The sequence below is a fragment of the Ischnura elegans genome, chromosome 7, assembly GCF_921293095.1.
Source record: "Ischnura elegans chromosome 7, ioIscEleg1.1, whole genome shotgun sequence".
In the NCBI taxonomy this organism is placed as follows: Eukaryota; Metazoa; Arthropoda; class Insecta; order Odonata; family Coenagrionidae; genus Ischnura; species Ischnura elegans.
Window position 1 is genome coordinate 65,888,338 of NC_060252.1, and position 15,732 is coordinate 65,904,069.

Consider the following 15,732-nt stretch of genomic DNA (forward strand, 5'->3'; position numbering starts at 1 on the left):
ACTGCATGATAAATTTTATTCTCTCTGTTTGCCAAATAATGCTCCAATGAGGTACTCAACTGATCCACGTGTAATTTTTGAGTGCCATTAATTCATCGCGGTAAATATTTTTTCAGTATGCGATCAACAAGTAGCTCCTATATTTGCTAATTATGTTGTCTGAAATGCTCTTATTTGCTCTTATTTTACGTTTACTAATATAGATAATGAATTACATCGAGGGCACTTGTTTTCAATTATATTTACCGTCAAAATATTTTAATAGCACGAAAATAATCTTTTAAAATGATTAAAGGGCTATAATATAATTTTAACGTATCGTAGTGTGTCATATGTCATATTATATGAGTGCTAACATTAATATTTACATACCCCATGATGTACCTAGCTAATTTATTATTTTACTCCCTCTTATTTGAATTCATTGCCCCATTTTTTCGTAGCGATATTGTACCAACAGAATTATTTGTAATATCATCGGAATAATTTGAAAACGTCTGTTAAGTTTTGATATCATTTCATCCTTTGTACGTGATCATTTCCATTCGCCATAATTATAAAAGTTTCATTAATCATTGCACGCTCGGGAATGCTTTCCGCTCAAATTAACGCTCATACCGAAGCTGAAGTCGTTCTGTTCACTGAAAATATCTTTTATTCTTCCGCTCATCCGCAGGTGCAGATAATTCAAGATGGCAATCTTGCTGTAGAGGAGGCTGCTGTTAAGGCTTGCGTTTAGCCACCACCGCGGCAGCTGGGCTACAGGTGTCTTTGGGATGGCGGAAGCAGATGAAGATAAGACCATCGACGATTCGGACGGGTGGGAAGAGCTCGGATATGAAAATTCGCATCTCATCCGCCGTCGTGATGGGGATGAGGACCTATCAGGATGCCTTGGAGGGCCACTTAGCAGTTTGCCGCCACCTATCACCTCCACGTCTAACGATACGGGCTCTGCTCAGAAGGTGGCGAAGTCGGACTGTCCCGATCTAACGGAATGGCTGCGAATTTTGCTGGAGGGTGCAGACGTCCCCCTGGACACCAACGCGCCGATCAACTCTTTCCCTGGGTGGCTGGACATGGAGAAAGTCCGCAGAGGTCGACGTTTCGCTATGGAGAACGTGTTCGGGTTGGTCTACGCCGAGATGCTCTCCCTGGCCATCCTCTTCTCCCTGAGGGGCAGCCTGGAGCCGCTGATATACACGGGGAAATCCAGCACGCCCTTCACTTCGTACCAGAGGTACCTGAGGACCGTGCTGCGCGTCTGCAGTTGGTACAGCAGCGACCCCTGGGAGTGCGGGAGCGAGGCTCAGAGGCAACTCTCCGAGGTCAGGGCCCTGCACTCGGCCGTGTCCAGGAAGATGAACGGATCTCCCGGGCAGGAGGTCGCGACTAAGGTCACCCTCAAAGGGCAGATGATCCGCTGCCCCCTGACCCAAGAATTGAAGCGGGACTTTGAGGATTCGGGCATACCGAAGGCTCCGGAGGGTTGCCCATTCGCGGAGGTATCCTCACTCAGTCGCAAGACTGAAGGGAAAGTTGTGTACGTCAATCAGATGGACATGTCCATCACTCAGTTCGGCTTTATGGGTTTGGTGGTGATGTTCCCGAGGAAATTTGGCATGCACGACTGCACTGAGGAGGATCTGGACTCGTTCGTCCACTTGTGGAGAGCGCTTGGAAAGCTCCTTGGCATCGAGGACCGGTACAACTTTTGTTCCGGGACTCTGGAAGAGACTAGGGTCAGATGTTCCGAGTTGATCGAGAGATGGGTAAAACCGAACCTGCTGGAGGTTAACGAGGAATGGGAACATATGTACCGATGTCTGGTGGCAGGGATAAGGTATTACGTTCCCGGGAACACCTTCGCCGTCAGCCTGTCGTACCTGTGCGACGTCTTGCAGATCCCGATGCCTCGTCTGTACGCGGCAATGGGATGGCGGGAGAGGCTCCTGTTCCTTGTCCACAAGTTGATCTTTCGGGTCTTCATGCGGTTTTCCGGCGTGCGACGGTACTACAACAAGATGTTGTCGTTCGCTTTGAAGAAGGCGAGGAATGCCTCGCCCGAGTACTTGCAGAAGTTGCAGGAGAACGACTACCTCTACATGACGGCGGTGTTAAATGCAATGTGGAAGTAGATTTATGCCTTCTGAAATTTTATTTTTAGTTCCTCTCCTCCCCGTTCTAACGTGGATGTCCTACTTTTATTTTCGATTGTATGGAATAATTAAGTTGAGCTGCTCATTAGCTTTAGTAAACATGTCCGAGTGCTGAATGTGTCATGAAAAAAGCGCACAGCGGAAAATCCCAGTGCTAAGAAAGCGCACAGTTAGACCTTATGGAGTTACAAAAGAAATCCAGCCGCTATCTTCGTAGAAATAAGAAATGTGTCGCACACATTAAATAAAAGGTGCCGATTATTTGTGGTTACGCCTCCGGAAATTTCAATAATTAATTAATTGTTGATTTGATTAGTTTCTGATTCCCATCACACTTTATCCAGGATTTGGAATGGCTAAACGATAAAAACTTAATTGTTTTTAGTCAATTAGACGTGTTTTAATCCTTATGAGTAGCGTAGCGTAGCTTCATCAATTTTAACTTTTTAAATATATTTACAGTCTTATCAGTATAATTAGGCTCGATCTAAATCAGCAAAGGTGTAGCTTTATCAATGGGAAATTTTTAAATTTATTTTGCAGTTTTACAATATTGCTTGATGTATAACTCCAAGTAGCTCCAAGTTTTCATTTTATGGTAACGTAATCCCTTCGTACCTTAAACTGTCATATTGGCCCTTGTGCGCTTTTTTCGCATAAGTATATATTTTATGGTTTTATTATATATTCTCTTTATTCGATGTGTGCTTTTTTCGCCTAATCACCCTTAAAATCTAAATCCCACTTAATGTTGGGAAAGGTAAATATCTCTGAAACGGCTTTTCGATTGACTTGAGCGGTGAATCATCCACAGTGCGTATAGCATAGTTTAGCCCTCGGCGGGTTAAACGCATGTTTTCATCCCTTTTGATTATTGATCAAGTCAATCGAAAAGTCGGTTTTTCTAGATGCGTGTATTTACCAACTTCAATTGGCATCCGGGTATTCTGTACTCGGACATATTTGACTCTCTCGGGTTGCACGCAGCAGGCTATACAGTTTTTATTGTTACCACTGTAAAAGTAGGTTTTGTTTAAAACAATTCATGCCGTTCGAGTCTTGCCCGGCTAGTCAGTGTGTCGCGGACGGAGTAATTTTTTTAAGAGGAAGACCGTTCGTGTTTAGTATTTTTTCGTGACGAATTACTCCTTTAAAACTTAAGATGTCACCTGTCAATTTCTGGCTGTGTAGAGCAGATTCTTTTTCACATTTGCATGTACGTAAAATATTTTTTAAGAACGTATGCAGGCCAATTTTTTTGAAAGTGCGACCTCTATCGATCCAGAAAATTTGATTATTATAGCGGTAGTTTTGACTGTCATTCATCGCGAAGAAAAAGGTGGTGGAGTGAGAGTGATGCGTCCTCTTAAATTTTTTGGGATTTTTTTCTTTACGCAGGGATAGTAATATTTTCTCCTTGATGTTCGTGTCTTGCCACCACAGATTTATTCGGGAATAGAACTACAATCCAACAGTATCTAGACATTTTTACTTTTCGAAGTATAATAGCAATGCGTTAACACCTGCTTCTAAAGAATGCATGTGTAACATTTCTTATTACTAGTCAAGCAACTGATGTGATGTTATGAACAAATAATATTGATTTTGTTGCAATGTACCAATATTCTAATTCCTCGTCAGGTTCCATAATAGGAATATTTGTGGGAGACCATATCCTTCTTCATGTGAAGCTTTCATATCATGTACTTAATTTAATGGAGATATCATGACCAAAGATTTTGCCAAAACTGAAATACCTAGTCATGAGACGAAGAGAGGTATTAAGTTCACATGTTAAAACAAACATTGAAATATTCTATTTCATGGCCTAAAGTATTAGCGTGAAGATGAGTCCTTAACCAAATTTGCTTTGTTCTTTTTAACTTTCAAATGTTTTTACTCGTATTATTTTTATTTTGTGCACATTGAAATAATTATGAAATTGAGTACACTGGAGATAATCCTTATACAGCCGCCATATGTTTTGAGAATTTGCGATAAAAAATTGGTAAACAGTGATTAAATATCAATTTTACGATTAAATTATCATTGAAATAACAAATCGTCAGGAGAAATCTTGAACAATGGCCTGTAGTGATTTCAAAAAATTCATTTTTAAGTCTGGATTCCGAGTCTTCTAATGTTTGTCGTAGCGTTGGCTTAAAACCAAACGAGTAATTTTACATTTATTTATATCTATTATTATTATATTTATATAGTTTACTGATTTAATTATTACCATTATATGGGGCATAGCATCTGCGGACACTTGTTTTTTGAAATTATGTTGTCTGCATGCTTAATGCTTACGTACTTACCTGCCTTTAAAACTCACCTAGTTCTATATGTCTTCTATGCCGCTTGACTTCTTTTACTCAGGTTCTTCGGATTGAGTCACAGAATACCACAGCTTTGTTCCTTATATAATACCAAAGGTTTTTAAATATTTATTTGTGCCATAATTTAAAAACTTGACTCGTTGTATATCTAGTAACATTAATTCAGTTTTCATTTGTCAGTTTTCATTGGCTGAGTTCCCTGTTTTAATTAGATTAACGTATCACGTATTTTCGTAGTTTGTTGTTGATCGTTACTATGACTAAATAGCTGTGATTTTTTGTATTTTTTGTCAAAATATTTTAGCCCTACACCGAAGAATGATTTTGTACGAAAACTCGGCTTCACATATTAAGAAATATATAGTAATAACTGTCTAATAATTTTGCCGATTCCGTTTTCAAAGCATTGCTATCATAGCGTGAATTCACTAGATAAAGCTGTTGTTTTGTGCTTGTATCACATCATCCTAACCGTCATTCCCTGAAAGTGTGCTGTACAGTGTTACTTGACGTGAAAAGCCGTTGAGATGCTGCAATGTTGCAGTAGTACCTGAAGGTCATTAAGCTTGGTGTTGTTCGTGATTTTAAATCATTAGGGAGTAATTATGTTGGTACGTAATGATTAATTCTATGTGATGGTCAAAAGCAAGTATCACATGGTATTTTATCAATACCTGTGTCAATCCTGTAGTGTGATATTTTCATAAATAATGTACCTATTTATTAATTGTGTTTTATTTTTATTCCTTCTGGGTGCATTCCTAAAGATTATTTCGGAGAATAGTGAATCATACGGAAATTTATACCGAAATTTTAAGACCTTTCTTCAGGTAAGCTCTATCTGATCACTGCTTCGTGAAAATGTTGTGTCTTTCTAATAGAAAATCCTTAGCCAAATATTGGTGACACTTGCCGAAAAGTGCCATCGTAAATTTAAGAATTCTATAGCACGAAAATACTATATGAAGTTACCGGTTTTGTTACCAATGTAATATTTTTTAATTTTACTAAAATGGAATTATTTGTTGCTTATAATATTCTAATACAATGCATAAAGGATAATACTAAAATTTTCTTATCATGATTTTAAATCCGATCCAGGCCTGAGCCGATCTATATGCTTTTGGCTCTTTTTGTCCTTGAAGCAAAAGCCCAGGTATCGGCCCGTGGGGCCGTGGCACTTATAGGGTTAAGGACGCTGCGGTCAAATTGGGTTTCCCACTCACAGGACCATTCAAGGTTGACATTCACTTTATTATGGGGTGAAGTATTTAGTCTCCTATATTAGCTTAAGATGCTTCTACTCACCAACGTTGGGGAATAAAACGTTAATTATGTCCTTAAGTCTCTTTCTACTGATCCAATAGCGCTGTATAATAAAAATATTTGTGTGCTCACATCCATTGAGGATGTCATTCAAATGCATGTTGCCACCAGTTCTTGTGGCTGACTTGTGTTTCAACTTCCCCAAAGTTACGCCGGTGAGTGTTGATGCAATGTAATCGTTTACTTAATAATCAGGTGATCCGAGTTAGAAGTCGCGTCAAGTCATTTTTTTCGCCGCCAATTTCTTCCTTAGCTGTTCATATATTTTCATCCGAATGAATTGCTGTGTTCGAAGTCTCATGATAATTCGAACTTTGAACTAAGTCGTTTAAATTGCATCATTTATGGCTGTAATCCCTATGTACGTTATTGCTTCATATCAAGGTTAGGAATTAGAGGTAGGATTCTTTTCTTTCTAGACTGCCTTAATATACATAACAATAATAATTTTTTTTTGTTTCTCTTTGGATTTTTGTCTGATTTAACTAAAGAGTTAAAGGTATATTTATTAAATTCTTTAATCTCCTTGGGTTATCCTACAAAGGTTCTCTCGCTGTGCTGCTGCTTATTATGACACCAAATATTAATTTCGGAACTTCGGTAACAATTATTGGGTGCATTGATTTTTTTCAGGTAGGTACATTTGGTTTGGTTTTGTGGAGGCTGTAGTATGATAAAAGAAAACAGTAATTACAACTATTCAGGTAAAACATATGTAGTAGGCCTAGGGTCAATCCATAGAATTACCTTGGAGCGAAAATTGGATAACCATATTTTATATTTTTCTGGTTATATCGCACTTATTACATCGGCTACATGGTTATATATCTGCATATACTAAAAAATGCATGCCTTGCACTTCAGAATTTGAGGAATTTTAAAGGTGATTAAAAGTAAACAGGCACCGTTTGTACAAATAACAATTCTTTATTAAAAATAAAGTAGCTAAGTACAATAAAGTGGCTATGTTACATTAAATAATGAAATTGATGGTATCATACACAGGTTTCTGAGGCTTTTCTGTGGACCGGATGGTTTGGGCATTGGTTTTATTTTCCATTCATTATGAATGAGAGTAATATAATGTAGACTTGTAATCAGTTGTATAAATTACAATCAAGTAATAATTTTTGCACTATCACTATATCTGTCAATAGTTATTTTCGATTTCAAAATTGCCCGCATTGTATCATTTGCACATTAACATCAGGGCTGAAAAAATACTTGCTAGGTATCGGTAAGTTTTGCAAGTTAAGACTGCCATGGTAGCTCGTAAAATGGTCTCATTATTGTGTCATTGGTTTAGAAGTAACCTAGTCTACCGCATTGAAAAAAATTTGAAGACGGCATGAAACGGGAGAGGTTTTACGCTTTCCGAATTTTTTCCAAGAAAATGAACTTTCCCTCTAAACTGCTTTCCTCCAAGAGAATATTTCCTTGGGCCTTCTTCCTGCCTCGGAGTTAAAAATGTACGTGGAGGCACAAGACTGATGTTGCGGATTCTTCGAACTCGGCGGAGGTGGTCTTTAAATTTTCTTTATTTCAGAGTGAAATATTGTGATGGTTATGAACAATGGGTTAAATTCTGCTCGGCTCTTAAAAATTATCTGGATGATTACCTATGTAGCTGTATTAAACAAACGCGGGTAAGTCTATTTATCATTCATTTTTCGGCATCGATTGAGGGAGTGCTTTAAACGGAAACTTTTAAAGTACTCACGAGAAGATGTTTTCGTCGCTGAGATGTCTGTAAAGGTTGTTTTTCCAAGTTATCTACCTCCCAAGTTTCTATTTCACCATTGCGGCCTTCAAAAATATTCGTGCCAGCATAAACGCTTTGTCATTGTGTACCTTCATGTCGCTTTAGGTTCCTGCTAGTAGGTTCCTGCTTAGTTTCGTTAATGATTCGCATTATCGGAGTGATTAAATTATTGTGCAAGTGAAATTAACTATTTTACGCGTGGTATCGCAGTGAGCAGGAAGTCTATCCGGTCGCCAATGTGAGTTCATTCCGTGGAATCGGTAGATGAAGAACTTCTCGTCGTCTTATCACATCGCACCATCCTTCTTCCCCGCCACAACTTGATCATAAGATTTCGGGACATTCCGGCAGGATCTGTTTCTCCCATAAACCTTGAAGAGAACAAATACTGAGCGTTACGTCAAGAAATTGAAGAAACAAGTGACTCGTGCTGGTTGGCGAATTTCATTAATTGATGTAATTATAGATAACGAAGCTATTGTGCTGTCCGTGCCCCTCAACCCCCGAAATATAGAAACACAATGACTTTGTTTTATCGGAAAACCAAACAAAATATTGAAAAATCATGAACTTAGAAAAGATATATTTGAAAAATGAGGTTTGTTTCGATTATGAAAAGTGTTGAAGTTAGTTTAAAATCCTCTACATAGTACCCTGTTTTTCCAAAATTTTACCCGGTACCCCTTTGGTTTTGGACCCCCCCTCCAAGCCGAACAAAATTCATGGCTACGCCGCTGTACTTCAAGACGAAATTCGCCAAGAAAAAATTATTTGTCAGGCTGAGTCTAATGATTTTTTTCGTGGAAAATTGCATTTCAGTGTATAAAAAGTACGGGAGTGAAGCGTTCTCCAAGCAATTTAAGTTTAATCAAGTAGGTATACTACATCGTTAAAACTTTCGCGGGTGCTCGTCATTATGAATAAAAACTTTTGGGCTATGTCGCCGCGTCAATGCTTGAGTGGCCCCAACGTTTCCCGACCGATGCTGGTCGCTTTCTCAACGGAAACGTTGGGGCCACCCAAGAATTGACACGGCGACATAGCCCAAAAGTTTTTATTCATAAAGTATAACACAATTAGCGAGCACGGCAGATAAAAGATTCTGGATGGCTCGCCACCTCTTAGTACGCCACCCAGTACTTGGTTCATGATGGCTTCGGCCACCGCCTTTGCTTAAGCATCAAAAATCACCATTTACCTCTGTTCAAGGTCTCCTCTTTAGTGATACGGCCCCACTGGAGGTGGCGGTCCATACGACGTCGTCGGAGGAGGCGGTGGCGGTCCATATGACGTCGTCGGAGGCGGGACGTACGCTGGAGGCGGCGGTTCGTACACCGGTGCGGGGGTGGCCGGTGGCCCATACCTCCTGGGGGGTGTGGTAATGATTGGTGCCGGGGGCGGCGGTCCGTACGTCTGCGGGGGCAGCGTCGTGACTGGGGGCGGTGGTCCGTAGGTGGCTGGAGGCGGTGGAGGCGGCCCGTAGGTGACCGGAGGTTCTGGGGGGGCGTACGTCGATGCGGCCCCTCCGCTGAACGCCGATGCGGAGCTTTGACTGAGTGCGGCGAGGTTGGAGAGTTTGTTTGATAAGGTGTTCAATTTGGCGTACTTGGCGGCCGCCAAAATGGAGAACAGCTTCACCTGCATGACCGAAGGAAAGGGATTAGAGGCCTCAATTTGGATCATTACAGCCTTGATATGATAGTGTCGAAGCCGGTAGGCATAGGATTTCATCTATTTTGAAATATACACTTAAAATTTCCCAGGAATTTAAAATTATTTATTACGACCTAGGTTTCAATGTTACTACGTCATCTTCAAGATAACGAGGTGACATTGCTGACAATGATGTGTAGGAACATTGAAACTTAGGTCGTAATCATTGTCATCAATGTCACTGCATCATCTTAAAGATGATCTAGTAACATTGAAACCTAGGTCGTAATAAAAAAATTATAATCGTGGAAAATAGCAAGTGTTAATTGTAGTATGGAAAAATTCCTCTCCATCACGGTCGTATCTTCGGATTTTATAGGATTTTTTCGCCTGGGCTCCCAAAGTGCTGACGAGCTCCTATAAATTTAGTCTCCTGATGTATCATATATAAATTAAAATTAAAAAAAATATATTTTCTCGTCATCTTTTTGTTATTCAACTTGTTTTAAGAAACCAATAAAATATAGTTCTAAGCAACATTGCGAGCTAATTATTATTATTACTATTACTATTATTATTATATGTGAGGGGGTGGGATGCCAAGGGGTACTAGTGATTTTTTCTGAACAGGGTAACGTTCAGAAATTGATAAAAGAAATATACTACAGCTTGGGTGGCCAAGGGATACGTGTGCAGTGGCGCCGACTCCATGGGGCTTGAGGGGGCCCGAGCCCCCTCAAAGATTCGTTTGGGGGGGCGGAGCCCCCTCAATATTTCAAGAAAATAATTAAGTTATATTATGCTTCGTGAAATCACAAAAATATGTTGTTAATTTTTATTTCCAATGTTTGACGATAGTTACCTTTTAAAATAAATTCAACAATGTGTTAAAACAAATAATTATAAGGTGAAGCAGGTTGACTGAATCAGGTGGTGTGAATCATGATAGTGTTACGGTGCTGCGACACACTTTGAATTTAACCTCTTCCCGGGGCAAGACCTCGTATATGGGCCCCCCCAATATTTTTTATAAGTCGGCGCCCCTGTACGTGTGAGTCTCTGTTCTGTGCTGACAGCGAGTGAAAAATTAAATGCACTACTACATATCTAGTTGATCTCTTTTTTTTTTTTTTTTTTTTAATATTTAAACCACCGAATACAGCTCCTATTGGTCATTTTACATCGGGGTATTCAACAAATTTTAACAAATAAACGTACACGAACAACCATGCCCTGGACAAGGGAAACCTACCCAGGCGGGACTCGAACCCGCGACCCCTTGTTTGGCAGGCGAGGACGTTTCCCCGCCGCCACCGAGGCCGGCAACTTTTGTTTTCTGTACCTAACTCGGTTTAGAAACAAAAAATCACTGGTACCCCTTGGCTTCTCAGCCCCACATCTGTAAGTTATTGCTTTTGCCCATTTTTTATCCTGGGTTTTTAGGGTTAAATTGTACATTTCATGCTAAACCTAGATTGTTTGGGTTTTCAAGGCTACTTTTACGCCCCTTGAAGATCGCATATTGGTAGCATGTCACCCGCTGTAGACGCGCCTATGCCGGTAGGGTTTAGTATATGAATAAATTGTGTTAAACGTTCATCGTTCAAGGGGTGTAAGGAAATAATTGAATTGAGTGGGAAAGCACATTTTCCGCTTGAATTGATGCTTTCAGTGTCCGCGTTTTCGAGAGGGTACTTCAACACTAAGCAAAGTCTGGGGATCTCGTGTTTGGCGAAAGAAGGCCTGGGACAGAATTAGTTTGTTCTGGCGGCACTCCGCCATCCTTTAACTTAGTTAGAGGCATGCCATAGAGGATACAATTATTACTTAAAGCAACATTTTTGAATAAAAATAATTTTTTGCGTAATTTTACGTAACTTAGCGTGTTTTGCTTCGACGTGACATCATCTTGTTCATGAATATTGAAAAACTATGCATTTTTGTGTACTTCGAAAGTTATAGCTAGTCTCCTAGTGATGGATGGGTGCTACTGACGAGTATAATTCTATTTGGATACCGTTGGGGAAGAGGGATGTGCCTCATTCACTCGATTCAAAGACTGCTCAACGAAAGGATTACGTAGTTTACTTTACAGAAACCTTTGCTTTACGATAGCCCCGACTCTGCTAGTTTTCTACCGACGAAGTATTATTTTTTCAAATGATTGATTAATAATTCAGACATGATGACCTAATGAAGACAATCTTAAGGGGTCAATTAGATGGCAAGAACGGAAAAGTAAGGCATTGGATTTTACAGTCAATTAATGAAGTAATAACTCTAGTGCAGAATATTTTTGATGCAGCAAGTTCTAATAAAATTTCCAAGTTCTTTTCGCGTTCAAAATATTCGCTAATTTTCAGTCGATTCTTTGAATAAAAGATGGTAGCACTTCTCCACAATATTTTAATGCGTTTAAAATATTGAGGTAAAGTGCTACATCTTTCGTTTTATTTAAATATGTGGGAATTCCACAATATAACGCCTGAATCTGTTGAACCGATTCTTTGAATTTAATTTTAGGAATAAAAATATCATATCCCATTATGCCAAAAAGGTGTTCCATGGATAATCCCTGTGAGAGGTGGTTGTCAAGCCATCTTTAGGCCTCAAATGAGTTTTTGATGGAGGCATCATTAAATTGATTTTCAGTGGCGGACACTTATTAATTGAAATTCAGCGGGGGCTAGACAGTAATAGACATCGATGACCATCCTAAATCTCTAAAATAAATTCTAATCCTCTGAAATATCCTTAAATATTTTAAATAAATTTATAAGTGGCCCTTTATTTATTTTACATTTTTCCTTATTTGATCGAGTATTACAGTGTTAATAGAAAAGCTTTCCCTTTAGTGGAGTGGTCATGGTGGAAAAATCTTTCTAAGTCTCTCAACACCTTTTTCTGACTATTCTTTTAATGTGCACGGTCACATAATTGGAAAAGCGGGTTCCGTAGGGGTCCGCTATGATTACCTAATGACGAGGGGCAAAATGGTAGCGGCTCCGCTTCACAAGGCGCTTGGTACCCATATCAGTATTATTAAAAATGTCGTAATAAATTAGGCTTAATTTTATTTCTGAGAAGATTTAATCTAAAAAAATTTTTGGAGAAGAAACACCCCCCCTTGATGTGAATGAACCCCCAGATCCCCAGGTTCCCTCCCCATCTCAGCTAAATCCCTGTAAATGTCCATGCCTATGTGCACGATTGCTATTGCGAGGTCGAGGAAGAATGAAACAATGAATTTGACGAATAGGATATACAGTAAATTCCGGTTCTTTGGGCCGCCGGATATTCATGTAAGCCCCTTACTTATAACAAATATCTAAGAAAGACCTAATTAAGGAATTGTCTCGAGTTTTCTATGGTTATTTAGACAACAAGCAGTTCCAACGGGCCATTTATTGATTTTATTTGTATTAGAAGAAGATAGGCAATATATGAAAACTCTATGTACTGATCACGTCTTGATGAGTGGATATGTCCGAGTATACTAGTACTTTCTCCGTTTCCATGAAACAAATCCTGAGCATATTTCCTTTTTCATTTTCCTCTTTTACCGCTGTTAAAGCTGTGGAAACCAATTCAAATGCATGTAAAACTTTAACCTAACCTAGGTATATCGGATAAGTATTTAAAATTTTAGTAATTTATCACAATTATGTTAAAAGTACGAGGCCGGAATGCAGTGTAGGAAAAATGACGGCAATTGGGGAGAAAGAGAATGATGTAAATATTTGAAGGCAATGCAAAGAAGGTTTTGTAATACGGGATGGAAAAGTGGCCACGAAATGACAAAGGCTGCGATGTAGGAAAATCTCCCGACATAATTGTGCGAAAAATCCGTCACCGTGTCACCGTCACCGAAAAATTATCACCGTGGCTAGTCCCGGTATACTTAAATTCTCCCGACATAATACTAATATTCTCTAAAAAATAAGTAGCTATCTTCCCATTACGCTCATCTACTAAAGAATATTAAAAGAGAAACTCAAGCGTGAAGGCATTAATCGAATTAGGAAGAAATCAAATTAAATGTCTTCTTCCTCTTTTTACTTATCTGGGTCAAGCCAAGCCGTACCTCGTACGATGCCCTAAATGGTGAGATTAAATGATATTCTTGAAAGAGGTCAGGTTAGAAATTATATGTAACGGAGCAGCTGTATTGGATTTTTTTTACTGAAGGCTTCTTTAAAGATTAAGGTAATTGGACGATATTGAGCTGGTAGCACATCAGGGATTGGGAATTAAATTTTGTAGATAAAAAGGTGTGCGTTGTTACGACGGTACACGCTTTAATGAATGTAAATAGCTTCCATTTTATCATCTCATGGGCGGATTTAGGGGGGAGCAAGGGTGCACGTTCCCCAGACGCTTAAAAAATAGACATAGGTCTATTTTTAAGAATACGGCCCCGATATCATTACTTTCGTTTTTTTGTGTTACGGGGTATGGATATGAAGAATGCATTCTGTACAATTTTTCTACGTTGTTTTCCATCTCAAAGATGAGAAAACCGTTTGGGTTTCAGACCCATGTGACGACCGCCCCCCCACCCCCCCCCGAAAAAATCCTGGATCCACCCTTGAATGTCTTCTAGTCAAGCGAATAATTACGAATAGAAGATTTTCATATGATCACTATGGTCAAGCCTAATGCCGCCATTGTAATTAATTATGCTTTTATGCAAATGGTAAAGTGAACAAAAAATGAGTAAGAAATATAAATTGATCAATGAAACGATTTCGTGTTAGATAAATAATATTGTTTTCAGCGCGCATTGCAATTTTACCCATAGTGATCTACTGTTTCCAAATTTTGCTGGAACCTGGCCTAAGATAAATCCGTTCATATTTAATGAGCTGAAACGTGTATTAATTTAAAAAAATCTCTCCAAGGATAGTTAGAAGAAATGCCCATAGCCGAAGTCAGTATACAAAAATTAGAGCTAGGATGAATATCATTTGAGTATGTCTTAGAATAGACGATTAAGGTATCACATTAGATTTTTTAAATACAGAGAGCGCCCTTTAATACTATTGTCAAGGAGTTATTGCCAGTTACAGGGTTGTTCATGATAAAAATATTCTTCACTGTCCTAAAGGTTCCATCACTCTTCTTAGCGTCTTGAAAAAAGACAATGAACCTGAATAAATACGAACTGCATCATGTTATCTCTTTAAGTTCAATGACATACAGTTCTAAATATTTAATTCATTTATTCATAGAAAATAATGGGAATAGGGTGGTTTCCTATTATTTTTTTATTGCCTATATCGGAAGATTATTACTCCTGGAGTACGTATTTCACGCTTTTAGATTTTTAAATGACAACATCTATTTTTCGCGATTAAATGAAAAGTGAAAATTTTCAAGCGCGCGAAAACGCGACGCTTAAGTATAAATGCCGGGAAATATCTCCGTACGTCGTATTTCTGGTTCCCCCTCCCGCCCGGTGAGGTGACCTTGAGGCGAGGCTTAGCGCTGATACGTCGCAGGATGCTAGCGGATAGCTGAGTACCTTGCTGAATGGTAGCGCTTGGCTTAAAAAAGGTTTATTAATACCTTATCAAACGAAGAAAACTTTCCGACCTTTGCCAGTTTTAATAGGTGATTATTAAGACATGTTTCCCTGAGCTCTGTGCCTCATGCATGCATTGGTAACCTCAGACGATGTATAACTCCTATCCTCTCGTGTAGAAACTAGGTCCCTGTGACGTCATGCGGAGTGGAATCGCATGGGCGCCAATCTGGCCTTTTTCAAATGAGGATAAAATTTGACCCTTGCCATTCGTCTAAACCGGTATTTCAAAAACCAAATAATTTGTGTATTATGAATACACTAATGGTGGGTAACGAATCGCAATCAATGCCTTTCGTTTTCTTTGATGAAGGAAACTACCCTATTAGCGAGCGAGATGAAGAGACGCCAGTTGTTTAAATTCGAATCATGGTGGAAACAGTAAGTGGTGATACCATCGAAATTTGGAAAAATAGTTTAGGAAACAAATCTTATGAAGATAAATTTTTTTTCGTGTATTTTTGGTGGTAATTATGCGAACACCCTATGACGAGGATGGGTACGCGATTTGATTTCGCACACAGGGTCTTCAAATGGCACGAAGTACCGACATGCGGTCCAGTTTGTTTTGAAATGAAATAAAAATAGAATTCAGTGAAATCTTGTCTTTACTTACTCGAAAAATATTCGTATGATTAAAGTTTTTCCCCTTCCTATCAAACGTTGATCTCAAAATCAGTAAATATCACGGCAGTTGTTTATGCTCGTGAATTTAGCTAAATTCTTTATAAGGCTTATGTAAGTAACGCGTTCTCTCGATCACACTAGTATTGTTTGAGTTAGCTTTGAAAAGAGAGGGATTTCCTGAAAACATTTGCGATATTTTCTTGGATAATTTCCTTCACTACGTGTTCACTTTTGCGCAGTAACGTACATGATTTTAGAAAGTTAATTTTGATGGAAATTGAT

The 15,732-nt window shown here is 39.0% G+C and overlaps 2 protein-coding genes across 6 annotated transcripts in view; one reads left to right on the forward strand and one right to left on the reverse strand.

Moving 5' to 3' along the window:
- LOC124161995 overlaps positions 1 to 5,221 on the forward strand; it is a 317,004-nt gene extending 311,783 nt beyond the window's left edge. For all 5 annotated transcript variants that reach the window (XM_046538302.1, XM_046538305.1, XM_046538303.1 and 2 more), the window contains one exon: positions 677 to 5,221. In XM_046538302.1, coding sequence (XP_046394258.1) covers positions 777 to 2,138 — 1,362 coding nt within the window. In that variant the 5' untranslated portion in view covers positions 677 to 776 and the 3' untranslated portion in view covers positions 2,139 to 5,221. The remainder of the gene's footprint in view (positions 1 to 676) is intronic.
- A 3,583-nt stretch (positions 5,222 to 8,804) lies between these two features.
- LOC124162991 (pollen-specific leucine-rich repeat extensin-like protein 4) lies at positions 8,805 to 9,230 on the reverse strand. The gene has a single exon (XM_046539773.1). The coding sequence runs from the start codon at positions 9,228 to 9,230 to the stop codon at positions 8,805 to 8,807; it is 426 nt and encodes a 141-aa protein (XP_046395729.1).
- Between the last annotated feature and the right edge of the window lie 6,502 nt (positions 9,231 to 15,732).